Consider the following 13,715-nt stretch of genomic DNA (forward strand, 5'->3'; position numbering starts at 1 on the left):
AATGGAGAAGCTGGTGAGCAGCCTGCGTGCTGCCTTTCCCATTACTGTACGGCCGCATGACTCGGAGGGAACATTGGCCATAGATATAAGACAGTCACTAACAAATCCAATGGGGAATTCAGGAGAAACTTTGCTACCCAGAGAGTGGTGAGAATGTGGAACTCGCTACCACAGGGAGTGGATGAAGCGAATAGCACAGATGCATTTAAGGGGAAGCTGAATAAGCACGAGGGAGAAAGGCTTCTTCGGCAGCACCTCCCAAACCTGCCACCTCTACCACCTAGAAGGACAAGGGCAGCAGGTCCATGGGAACACCACCACCTCCACGTTCCCCTCCAAGTCACACACCATCCCGACTTGGAAATATATCGGCCGTTCCTTCATCGTTGCTGGGTCACAATCCTGGAACTCCCTCCCTATCAGCACTGTGGGAGCACCTTCACCACACGGACTGCAGCGGTTCAAGAAGGCGGCTCACCACCACCACCTCAAGGGGCAATTAGGGATGGGCAATAAATACCGGCCTTGTCAGCGACGCCCGCATCCCACAACGAATTTTTAAAAATATATGCAGATGGAGTTGGATGAAGAGGGGTGTGAGGAGGCACATGTGGAGCATAAACATCGGCATAGACCAGTTGGGCTGAATGGCCTGTTTCTCTGCAGTAAATACTTTGTAAGATGGATGGATGTCAAAGGCCCACAGAAACCGCTCGGGTCTTTAAAAGGCATCTTATACCATGATCTCGCTTGAGGGGCTGAATACCCTAACCATGTTCCTATGTTGCTATATTGGCAGCCGTGCCTTCAGCTGTCTGGGCCCAAAACTCTGGAATTGTCTCCCTAAACCACTCCGCCCCTCTCCACCCTTAAGATGCTCCTTAAAACCTAGCTTGTTGACCAAGCTTTTGGTCTGCTATAAGACCATAAGAAATAGGAGCAGGAGTCGGCCATACGGCCCCTTGAGCCCACTCCGCCATTTAATACGATCATGGCTGATCCAATCCTGGACTCAGGTCCACTTCCCCGCCCGCTCCAATAACCCCTTAATCTCCTGTCCTAATATCTCCTTATGTGGCTCAGTGTCAAATTTTGTTTGATACTGTACTCGCACCTGTGAAGTGCCGTGGGACGTTAAAGGCACTATATAAATGCACGTTGTTATTCCTAAGAAGCCAGAATGCTTCCAGTAAAATTGTGTTTTTGAAGCCGAGTTCTAATCGTGTTTGTTTTCTCTCGCTCGCTCGCTCACCCCTGCCGTGTTAAGGTTGGCAGTGCGAGTGCTCAGGGAGCAGGGTCCTCCCTGACCGAATTGGTTCTACGTCGCTTGTCCTCCAGTGCCGACAACCTGACTGCGTTTGAGGAAGCCATTCCCAAGTCGTTCATGATCAGCTCGGACATGGCACATGCTGTCCACCCCAACTACTCGTAAGTGTTTCAATGCTAACTTTTTTTCCAGGCTGAAGCGCGATGACTGCCCGGATTATTCCTCCCCATCGTCTAGATGAGTAACGTCGGCAGGTTAATTATCAGTCAAGAGCCAGTACAGCTTACAAGGCAGTGGCCTACTGGACCCCTGTTGCTTGTGTCTTTAAAAATGAAACCAATGCCATGCATCAGCCAGATGTAAAGCACCTTATAGCATTAAAAACAAAACCTGAACTCTTTTTCATAGATCAAACCCAGCTTACCCAGCTTCACATCACCATCATCATAGGCAGTCCCTCGAAATCGAGGAAGACTTGCTTCCACTCAGGTGACTGAACAGTCCAATACGGGAATTACGGTCCTTGTCACAAGTGGGACAGACAGTGGTTGGAGGAAAGGGTGGGTGGGGAGTCTGGTTTGCCGCATGCTCCTTCCGCTGCCTGCGCTTGATTTCTGCATGCTCTCGGCAACGAGACTCGAGGTGCACAGCGCCCTCCCAGATGCTCTTCCTCCACTTGGGGCGGTCTTTGGCCAGGGACTCCCAGGTGCCGTTGCACTTTATCAAGGAGGCTTTGAGGGTGTCCTTGAAACGTTTCCTCTGCCCACCTGGGGCTCGCTTGCCGTGTAGGAGTTCCAAGTAGAGCGCTTGCTTTGGGAGTCTTGTATTGGGCATGCGGACGATGTGGCCTGCCCAACAGAGCTGGCTGAGTGTGGTCAGTGCTTCAATGCTGGGGATGTGGGCCTGATCGAGAACACTGACGTTGATGCGCCCGTCCGCCCAGGGAATTTGCAGGATACTGCGGAGACATTGCTGGTGGTACTTCTCCAGCGATTTGAGGTGTCTACTGTATATGGTCCATGTCTCTGAGCCATACAGGAGGCCACCTTCACACTGTATCGCACAATCCCATCTTTCTGCAGAAACGGATCTAATTACCCTTGATTCTACCCTACGTAAACCAGAAGTGATCCAAATCTCGGCCGCCCATATCCTAATTCACACCAAGACCCCGCTCACCCATCACCCATGTACTTGCTGACCTACATTGGCTCCCGGTTAAGCAACGCCTCAATTTGAAAATTCTCTCGCCCCTCTCTATCTCTGTAATCCCCTCCTGCCCCACAACCCCCCCCACCTCCCCCGAGATGTCTGGCTCCTCTAATTCTGCCCTCCTGAGAATCCCTGATTCTAATCGCTCAACCATCAGTGGCCGTGCCGTCTGTTGCCTGGGCCCCAAGCTCTGGAACTTCCTGCCTAAACCTCTCCGCCTCTCTTTCCTCCTTCAAGACGCTCCTTAAAACCTCTTTGACTACTTACGCGGCTCAGTGCCGAATTTTTAATCTCATAATTCTCCTGTGCAGTGCCTTAGGACATTTCATTACATTAAAGGTGCTATATAAATACAAGTTGTTGTTGACCCCATTAATACTGCCCACTTCCATCCCCTTCCCCCGATAACTCATTTCACAATCAAACCCCTTTGGGGGAAATAGTGACTTTCCTTCTTTCTCCTCCCTTCTTTTAACCTGTGCCCTCTAGCATTTGAACTGTGCCAGCTGTGGCTCAGTGGGCAGCACTCTCTCACCTCTGAGTCAGAAGGTTGTGGGTTAAAGTCCCACTCCAGAGACTTGAGCGCAAAAATCTAGGCTGACACTCCCAGTGCAATGCTGAGGGAGCGCCGCACTGTCGGAGGTGCCGTCTTTCGGATGAGACATTAAACCGAGGCCCCGTCTGCCCCCTCAGGTGGATGTAAAAGATCCCATGGCACTATTTTGAAGAAGAGCAGGGGAATTATCCCCAGTGTCCTTGGCCAATATTTATCCCTCAATCAATTTAACAAATACAGATTATCTGGTCATAATCACATTGCTGTGTGTGGGAGCTTGCTGTGCACAAATTGGCTGCCGCGTTTCCCACATTACAACAGTGACTACACTCCAAAAGTACTTCATTGGCTGTAAAGCGCTTTGAGACGTCTGGTGGTCGTGAAAGGCGCTATATAAATGCAAGTCTTTTCTCAAATGCTTATCTACCTTTGCTTTAAAGGCATCTATACTATTTACCTCAACCAATCCCTGTGGTAACGAGTTCCACATTCTCACCGCTCTCTGGGTAAAGAAGTTTTTATTGAATTCCCTATTGGATTTATTAGTCACTCTCTTATATTTACAGCTCCTTGTTGTGGTCGTGCCCACATGTGGAAACATCTTCTCTACTTCCATCCTATCGAACCCTTTCCTAATCTTAAAGACCTTGGCCTTTACTTTTCTCGACAGAAAAGGCACCAGCCTGTTCAGTCTTTCCTGAAACAGTTCTGGTATCTGTTATAGAAACATAGAAATAAGTGCAGGAGTAGGCCATTCAGAACTTCGAGCCTGCACCACCATTCAATAAGATCATGGCTGATCATTCCCTCAGTACCCCTTTCCTGCTTTCTCTCCATACCCCTTGATCCCCTTAGCCGTAAGGGCCATATCTAACTCCCTCTTGAATATATCCAATGAACTGGCATCAACAACTCTCTGCGGCAGGGAATGCCACAGGTTAACAACTCTCTGAGTGAAGAAGTTTCTTCTCATCTCAGTCCTGAATGGCCTACTCCTTATCCTAAGACTATGTCTCTGGTTCTGGACTTCCCCAACATCGAGAACATTCTTCCCGCATCTAACCTGTCCAGTACCGTCAGAATCTTATACGTTTCTATGAGATCCCCTATCATCCTTCTAAACTCCAGTGAATAAAGGCCCAGTTGTTCCAGTCTATCCTCATATGTCAGTCCAGCCATCCCGGGAATCAGTCTGGTGAACCTTTGCTGCATTCCCTCAATAGCAAGAACGTCCTTCCTCAGATTAGGAGACCAAAACTGAACACAATATTCCAGGTGAGGCCTCACCAAGGCCCTGCACAACTGCAGTAAGACCTCCCTGCTCCTATGCTCAAATCCCCTAGCTATGAAGGCCAACATACCATTTGCCTTATTCACCGCCTGCTGTACCTGCATGCCAACTTTCAATGACTGATGTACCATGACACCCAGGTCTCGTTGCACCTCCCCTTTTCCTAATCTGCCGCCATTCAGATAATATTCTGCCTTCGTTTTTTTAACCCCCAAAGTGGATAACCTCACATTTATCCACATTATACTGCATCTGCCATGCATTTGCCCACTCACCTAACCTGTCCAAGTTATCCTGCAGCCTCTTAGCATCCTCCTCACAGCTCACACAGCCACCCAGTTTAGTGTCATCTGCAAACTTGGAGATATTACACTCAATTCCTTCATCTAAATCATTAATGTATATTGTAAAGAGCTGGGGTCCCAGCACTGAGCTCTGCGGCATTCCACTAGTCACTGCCTGCCATTCTGAAAAGGACCCGTTTATCCCGACTCTCTGCTTCCTGTCTGACAACCAGTTCTCTATCCACGTCAGTACATTACCCCCAATACCATGTGCTTTGATTTTGTACACCAATCTCTTGTGTGGGACCTTGCCAAAAGCCTTTTGAAAGTCCAAATACACCACATCCACTGGTTCTCCCTTGTCCACTCTGCTAGTTACACCCTCAAAAAATTCCAGAAGATTTGTCAAGCATGATTTCCCTTTCATAAATCCATGCTGACTTGGACCGATCCTGTCACTACTTTCCAAATGCGCTGCTATTTCATCCTTAATAATTGATTCCAACATTTTCCCCACTACCGATGTCAGGCTTAACCGGTCAATAATTACCCGTTTTCTCTCCCTCCTTTTTTAAAAAAGTGGTGTTACATTAGCTACCTCCCAGTCCATGGGAACTGATCCAGAGTCGATAGACTGTTGGAAAATGATCACCAAATGACCACTATTTCTCGGGCCACTTCCTTAAGTATTCTGGGATACAGACTATCAGGCCCTGTGATTTATCGGCCTTCAATCCCATCAATTTCCCGAACACAATTTCCCGTCTAATAAGGATATCCTTCAGTTCCTCCTTCTCACTAGACCCTCGGTCTCCTAGTACATCTGGAAGGTTATTTGTGTCTTCCTTCGTGAAGATAGAACCAAAGTATTTGTTCAATTGGTCTGCCATTTCCTTGTTCCCCATTATAAATTCACCTGAATCCAACTGCAAGGGACCTACGTTTGTCTTCACTAATCTTTTTCTCTTCGCATATCTATAGAAGCTTTTGCAGTCAGTTTTTATGTTCCTGGCAAGCTTCCTCTCCTACTCTATTTTCCCCCTCTTAATTAAACCCTTAGACCTCCTCTGCTGAATTCTATATTTCTCCCAGTCCTCAGGTTTGCTGCTTTTTCTGGCCAATTTATATGCCTCTTCCTTGGATTTAACACTATCCTTAATTTCCCTTGTTAGCCACGGTTGAGCCACCTTCCCCATTTTATTTTTACTCCAGACAGGGATGTATAATTGTTGAAGTTCATCCATGTGATCTTTAAATGTTTGCCATTGCCAATCTATTGTCAACCCTTTAAGTATCATTTGCCAGTCTATTCTAGCCAATTCACGCCTCATACCGTCGAAGTTACCTTACCTTAACTTCAGAACCCTAGTTTCTGAATTAACTGTGTCACTCTCCATCTTAATAAAAAATTCTACCATATTATGGTCACTCTTCCCCAAGGGGCCTTGCACAACAAGATTGCCAATTAGTCCCTTTTCATTGCACATCCACCCAGTCTAGGATGGCCAGCTTTCTGGTTGGTGCCTCGACATATTGGTCTAGAAAACCATCCCTTATACACTCCAGGAAATCGTCCTCCACCGCATTGCTACCAGTTTGGTTTAAGTCGTTCATGATAACTGCTGAACCTTTATTGCACACGTCCCTTATTTCTTGTTTGATGTGTCCCCAACCTCACGACTACTATTTGGTGGTCTGTACACAACTCCCTTTTCTGCCCTTTGGTATCCGCAGCTCCACCCATACCGATTCCACATCATCCAAGCTCATGTTCCTCCTTACTATTGCATTAATTTCCTCTTTAACCAGCAACCCCACCCCACCTCCTTTTCCTTTCTGTCTATCCTTCCTAAATGCTGAATACCCCTGGATGTTGAGTTCCCAGCCTTGGTCACCCTGGAGCCATGTCTCCGTGATGCCAATTACATCATATCCGTTAACTGCTATCTACGCAGTCAATTTGTCCACCTTATTCCGAATACTCCTCGCATTGAGGCACAGAGCCTTCAGGCTTGCCTTTTTAACACACTTTGCCCCTTTAGAATTTTGCTGTAATGTGGTCCTTTTTGTTTTTTGCCTTGGGTTTCTCTGCCCTCCACTTTTACTATTCTCCTTTCTATCTTTTGCTTCTGCCTCCATTTTATTTCCCTCTGTCTCCCTGCATAGGTTCCCATCCCCCTGCCATATTAGTTTAACTCCTCCCCAACAGCGCTAGCAAACACTCCCCCTAGGACATTGGTTCCGGTCTTGCCCAGATGCAGACCGTCCGGTTTGTACTGGTCCCGCCTCCCCCAGAACCAGTTCCAGTGTCCCAGGAATTTGAATCCCTCCCTTCTGCACCACTCCTCAAGCCACGTATTCATCTGAGCTATCCTGCGATTCCTACTCTGACTAGCACATGGCACTGGTAGCAATCCTGAGATTACTACTTTTGAGGTCCTACTTTTTAATTTAGCTCCAAGCTCCCTAAATTCGTCTCGTAGGACCTCATCCTGTTTTTTACCTATAGAGTTGGTACCTATATGCACCACGACAACTGGCTGTTCACCCTCCCTTTTCAGAATGTCCTGCACCCGCTCCGAGACATCCTTCACCCTTGCACCCGGGAGGCAACAGACCATCCTGGAGTCTCGGTTGCGACCGCAGAAACGCCTGTCTATTCCCCTTACAATCAAATCCCCTATCAGTATAACTCTCCCGCTCTTTTTCCTGACCTGTGCAGCAGAGCCAGCCACGGTGCCATGAACTTGGCTGCTGCTGCCCTCCCCCCGATGAGTCATCCACCCCAACAGTACCCAAAACAGTGTATCTGTTTTGCAGGGGGATGACCGCAGGGGACCCCTGCACTACCTTCCTTGCACTGCTCTTCCTGTTGGTCACCCATTCCCTATCTGGCTGTGTCACCCTTTACCTGTGGTAAGACCCAACTCACTAACCGTGCTATTCACATCATTCTCAGCATCGTGGATGCTCCAGAGTGAATCCACCCGCAGCTCCAGTGCCACAATGCGGTCCGTCAGGAGCTGCAGGCGGGTACACTTCCCGCACACGTCACCAGGGACACTAGAAGCGTCCCTGACTTCCCACATAGTACAGGAGGAGCATAACACGTGTCCGAGCCCTCCAGCAATGACTTAACCCCTGGGTTAACTTAATTTGGAAACAACAATGCTAAAAGATTACTTACTGATAAAGAAAAAGAAAAGCTACTTACCAATCACCAGCCAATCACTTACCCCCCTAGGCTGTGACGTCACCTTTCGATTTCTTTCTACTTTTTTGGCTCCCTGCTGCAGCTGCACCGGCTTTATGTATGTGATCTTTACTAGTGTGTAAGACTCGCCACCCAGGGGGCGCACCTGTGGGAGACCCAAGGGTCACCTGGGCAAGCAGTTGTGAAAGGCAGTCTACCATGCTGCTTCCTCACTCTGGAGTTACATTAAAGAGATCTAGGTCACAGCAGTTTGAGCTTACAATATATTGGCTTGTGGAGTTATCCTAAACATAACAGTGTCAGCCTTGTAATTCATTTCGTGCACCTTCCCCTGTTAAAAAGGTGCAGTGTACCTTCAACAAGAAGCATTGACCCAGGACTCAGTGAAATTTACTTTGTGTTTTCAATACTTTCAGAGACAAACACGAGGAAAATCACAGGCCGGCCATGCACAAGGTGAGGTTTATGGACATTTATTAAATTCCACAATGGGTGAATAGCGAGCCTCTGAATTGTTCTGTAAAGCCGAGCAGTTTACCGCTTTTGTTGTCCGCTGCACTTGACAAGTCCATTCTTGCAGCTACAATGTTAAAACAAGGCCCCGTCTCCCTGTTCTGCTGTCCCAATGAATGTTTAAAGTCCCATGGCAGGAAAAGCAATGTGTGTGGAGGACACAAAAACCCTGCAAAAGGACATAGACAGACAAAATGAGTGGGCAAAAATTTGGCAGATGCGGTAAAATGTTGGAAAATGTGAGTTTTTTTTAATCAGAAAAAAATCGAAGAGCAAGTTATTATTTAAATGGAGAAAGATTGCAAAGTGCTGCAGTATAGCGGGACCTGGGGTTACTTGTGCATGAAACACAAAAGGATAGTATGCAGGTACAGCAAGTGATCAGGAAGGCCACTGGTATCTTGGCCTTTATTGCAAAAGGGATGGAATATAAAAACAAGGAAGTCTTGCTACAGCTATACAAAGTATTGGTGAGGCCACACCTTAAATACTGCGTGCAGTTTTGGTTTCCATATTTACGAAAGGATATACTTGCTTTGGAGGCAGTTCAGAGAAGGTTCACTCGGTTGATTCCGGAGATGAGGGGGTTGACTTATGAGGAAAGGTTGAGCAGGTTGGGCCTCTACTCATTTGAATTCAGAAGAATGAGAGATGATCTTATTGAAACGTATAAAATTATTAGGGGGCTTGACAAGGTGGATGCAGAGAGGATGTTTTCACTGATAGGGGAGACTAGAACGAGGGGGCATAATCTTAGAATAGGGGCAGTCCATTTAAAACTGAGATGAAACACAGAAACATAGAAAGTAAGTGCAGGAAGTAGGCCATTCGGCCCTTTGAGCCTGCACCACCATTCAATATGATCATGGCTGATCATGCAACTTCAGTACCCCATTCCTGCTTTCTCTCCATAACCCTTGATCCCTTTAGTTGTAAGGGCCATATCTAACTCCCTTTTGAATATATCTAACGAACTGGCCTCAACAACTTTCTGTGGTAGAGAATTCCACAGGTTCACAATTCTCTGAGTGAAGAAGTTTTTCCTCATCTCGGTCCTAAATGGCTTACCCCTTATCCTTAGACTGTGACCCCTGGTTCTGGACTTCCCCAGCACCGGGAACATTCTTCCTGCATCTAACCTGTCCAATCCCGTCCGAATTTTATCTGTTTCTATGAGATCCCCTCTCATTCTTACAAATTCCAGTGAATATAAGCCTAGTCGATCCAGTCTTTCTTCATGTGTCAGTCCTGCCATCCCGGGAATCAGTCTGGTGAACCTTCGCTGCTCTCCCTCAATAGTAAGAATGTCCTTCTTCAGATTAGGAGACCAAAACTGCACACAATACTCGAGGTGTGGTCTCACCAAGGCCCATTACAACTGCAGTAAAACCTCCCTGCTCTATACTCAAATCCCCTCGCTATGAAGGCCAGCATGCCATTTGCCTTCTTTACTGCCTGCTGTACCTGAATGCCAACTTTCAATGACTGATGTACCATGACACCCAGGTCTCGTTGCACCTCCCCTTTTACTAATCTGTCACCATTCAGATAATAATCTGCATTCCTGTTTTTGCTACCAAAGTTTGTAACCTCACATTTATCCACATTATACTGCATCTGCCATGCATTTGCCCATTCACCTAACCTGTCCAAGTCCCCCTGCAGCCTCCTAGCATCCTCCTCGCAGCTCACACTGCCACCCAGATGAGGAAGAATTTCTTCTCTGAGGGTTGCAGATCTGTGGAATTTGCTGTCTCAGAGAGCTGTGGAAGCTGGGTCATTGAATAAATTTAAGACAGAGATAGACAGTTTCTTAACCGATAAGGGAATAAGGGGTTATGGGGAATGGGCAGGGAAGTGGAGCTGAGTCCATGATCGGATCAGCCTTGGTGTATTTGGACTTGCAAAAGACTTTTGACAAGAGATTGGTGTGCAAAATTAAAGCACATGGTATTGGTGGTAATTTACTGACGTGGATAGAGAACTGGTTGGCAGACAGGAAACAGAGAGTCGGGATAAAAGGATCCTTTTCAGAATGGCAGGCAGTGACCACAGGGCTCAGTGCTGGGACCCCAGCTATTTACAATATACATTACTGATTTAGATGAAGGAATAGAGTGTAATATCTCCAAGTTTGCAGATGACACGAAGCTGGGTGGCAGTGTGAGCTGTGAGGAGGATGCTAAGGGGCTGCAGGGTGACTTGGACAGGTTAGGTGAGTGGGCAAATGCATGGCAGATGCAATATAATGTGGATAAATGTGTGGTTATTCATTTTGGTGGCAAAAAAACGAAGGCAGAATATTATCTGAATGGCAGCAGATTAGGAAAAGGGGAGATGCAACGAGACCTGGGTGTGCTGGTATATCAATCATTGAAAGTTGGCATGCAGGTACAACAGGCAGTGAAGAAGGCAAATGGTATGTTGGCCTTCATAGTGAGAGGATTTGAATATAGGAGCAGGAAGGTCTTACTGCAGTTGTACAGGGCCTTAGTGAGGCCTCACCTGGAATATTGTGACCAGTTCTGGTCTCCTAATCTGAGGAAGGACATTCTTGCTATTGAGGGAGTGCAGCGAAGGTTCACCAGACTGATTCCCGGGATGGTAGGACTGACATATGAGGAGAGACTGAATCGACTGGGCCTGTATTCACTGGTGTTTAGAAAGATGAGAGGGGATCTCATAGAAACATATAAAATCCTGACGGGACTGGACAGGTTAGATGCGGGTAGCATGTTCCCGATGTTGGTGAAGTCCAGAACTAGGGGACATAGTCTAAGAATAAGGGGTAAGCCATTTAGGACTGAGATGGGGAGAAACTTCTTCACTCAGAGAGTTGTTAACCTGTGGAATTCCCTACCACAGAGAGTTGATGCCAGTTCATTGGATATATTCAAGAGGGAGATAGATATGGCTTTCTCGGCCAAAGGCATCAAGGGGTATGGAGAGAAAGTAGTAAAGGGGTGCTGAGGTGAATGATCAGCAATGATCTTATTGAATGGTGGTGCAGGCTCGAAGGGCAGAATGGCCTATTCCTGCACCTATTTTCTATGTTTCTATGATCTTATTGAATGGCAGAGCAGACTCGAGGGGCCTTATGACCTACTCCTCCTATTTCTTATGTTCTTATGACACTATTCATAGATCCCAGGCCAACATGTCCTGACCAACAATATCGTGAAATAACAAATTCAGAGAATCATAGAATGATAGAAACATAGAAAATAGGTGCAGGAGTAGGCCATTCGGCCCTTCGAGCCTGCACCGCCATTCAACAAGATCATGGCTGGTAATTCCCTCAGTACCCCTTTCCTGCTTTCTCTCCATACCCCTGGATCTCCTTAGCCCTAAGGGCCATATCTAACTCCCTCTTGATACAACACAGAAGGAGACCACTCGACCCATCGTGCCTGTGTCGGCTCTGTGACAGAGCGATCCAATTGGTCCCATTCCCCCTGCTCTCTGCCCTTGGACAGTGCTCCCCCTTATGTTTCTTTGGAGGGCTGTGCGGCCAATTCAAACTTTTGCGCATGCACATTTTATTGCGTTGTGAAGCCGGCTCACCGGCTGCGCGAGACCTCGAGGCAGCCATGCAGCTTCAAGGGAACATTGCCCACAGCTCTGCAACTGTAACCTTTTCCAGTATTTGTCCAACTCCCTTTTGAAAGTTATTGTTGAATCTGCTTGCACTGCCCTTGCAGCCAATGCATTTCATAAAGAACATAACATAAGAACATACGAAATAGGAGCAGGAGTTGGCCATATAGCCCCTCGAGCCTGCTCCGCCATTTAATACGATCATGGCTGATCCGATCATGGGCCCAGCTCCACTTCCCTGCCCGCTCCCCATAACCCCTTAATCCCTTATCAGCTAAGAAACTCTCTATCTCTGTCTTAAATTTATTCAATGAGTCAACCCTCTCATCTCCGGAATCAACCTCGTGAACCTTCTCTGAACTGCCTCCAAAGCAACTATATACTTTCGTAAATACGGAAACCAAAACTGCACGCAGAATTCCAGATGTGGCCTCACCAATACCCTGTACAACTGTAGCAAGATTTCCCTGCTTTTATATTCCATCCCCTTTGCAATAAAGGCCAAGATTCCAGTGGCCTTTCTGATCACTTGCTGTACCTGCATACATGCACAAGTACCCCCAGGTCCCGCTGTACTGCGGCACTTTGCAATCTTTCGCCATTTAACTAATAACCTGCTCTTTGATTTTTTTTCTGCCGAAGTGCATGACCTCACACTTTCCGACATTATACTCCATCTGCCAAATTTTTGCCCACTCACTGAGCCTGTCTATGTCCTTTGCAGATTTTTTGTGTCCTCCTCACACATTGGTTTTCCTCCCATCTTTGTATTGTCAGCAAACTTGGCCACGTTACACTCGGTCCCTTCTTCCAAGTCGTTAATACAGATTGTAAATAGTTGGATTCAGATCATAACTCGCTGCATAAATTGTTTCTCCCCCCTGTCGTCTCTGATTCATTCGGATGAACTGAGATGTAAATCAGCAAAAGTGGACTAGAAACAGTTGCGTGAAGGTAAATCAGTGTCAGAGCAGTGGGAGGCGTTCAAGGAAGATATCCTGAGGATTCAGAGCAAATGTGTTCCCACAAAGAAAAAGGGTGGGACTCCCAAATCTGGAGCCCCCTGGAGGCCAAAGAGCATACAATGTAGGATGAGGTGCAAAAAAGGGAAGCTTATGTCAGATATCGAGAGCTAAATACTGCAGGAAGCCTAGAGGAATATAGAAAGTAGAAAAATAGACATAGAAACATAGAAATTAGGTGCAGGAGTAGGCCATTCAGCCCTTCTAGCCTGCACCGCCATTCAATGAGTTCATGGCTGAACATGCAACTTCAGTACCCCCTTCCTGCTTTCTCGCCATACCCCTTGATCCCCCGAGTAGTAAGGACTTCATCTAACTCCCTTTTGAATATATTTAGTGAATTGGCCTCAACTACTTTCTGTGGTAGAGAATTCCACAGGTTCACCACTCTCTGGGTGAAGAAGTTTCTCCTCATCTCGGTCCTAAATGGCTTACCCCTTATCCTTAGACTGTGACCCCTGGTTCTGGACTTCCCCAACAGGGGTAAAAGGAAATTAGGAAAGCAAAGAGAGGGCATGAAAAAATATTGGCAAATAAAATCAAGGAAAACCCAAAGATGTTTTATAAATACATTAAGTGCAAGAGGATTACTAAAGATAGAGTAAGGCCTGTTAGAGACCAAAATGGTAATGTGTGTGTGGAGGCGGAAGATGTAGGCATCGTTTTATGAAAGGGAAATTGTTTTTGACAAATCTGTCAGAGGTAGGTTTTAAGGAAGATAGAGAGGCGGAGAAGTTTAGGGAGGGAATTCAAGATGTG

General features: G+C 46.8%; 1 protein-coding gene across 8 annotated transcripts in view; it reads left to right on the plus strand.

Annotated features, from left to right (window-relative positions):
- Positions 1-13,715, plus strand: part of dnpep (aspartyl aminopeptidase) — a 97,922-nt gene that overhangs the window by 64,528 nt on the left and 19,679 nt on the right. For all 8 annotated transcript variants that reach the window (XM_070875195.1, XM_070875199.1, XM_070875200.1 and 5 more), the window contains 2 exons: positions 1,268-1,428; positions 8,241-8,280. In XM_070875195.1, the coding sequence (XP_070731296.1) occupies positions 1,268-1,428; positions 8,241-8,280 (201 nt within the window). The remainder of the gene's footprint in view (positions 1-1,267; positions 1,429-8,240; positions 8,281-13,715) is intronic.

Source organism: Pristiophorus japonicus, chromosome 3, assembly GCF_044704955.1.
Source record: "Pristiophorus japonicus isolate sPriJap1 chromosome 3, sPriJap1.hap1, whole genome shotgun sequence".
NCBI lineage: Eukaryota > Metazoa > Chordata > Chondrichthyes > Pristiophoridae > Pristiophorus > Pristiophorus japonicus.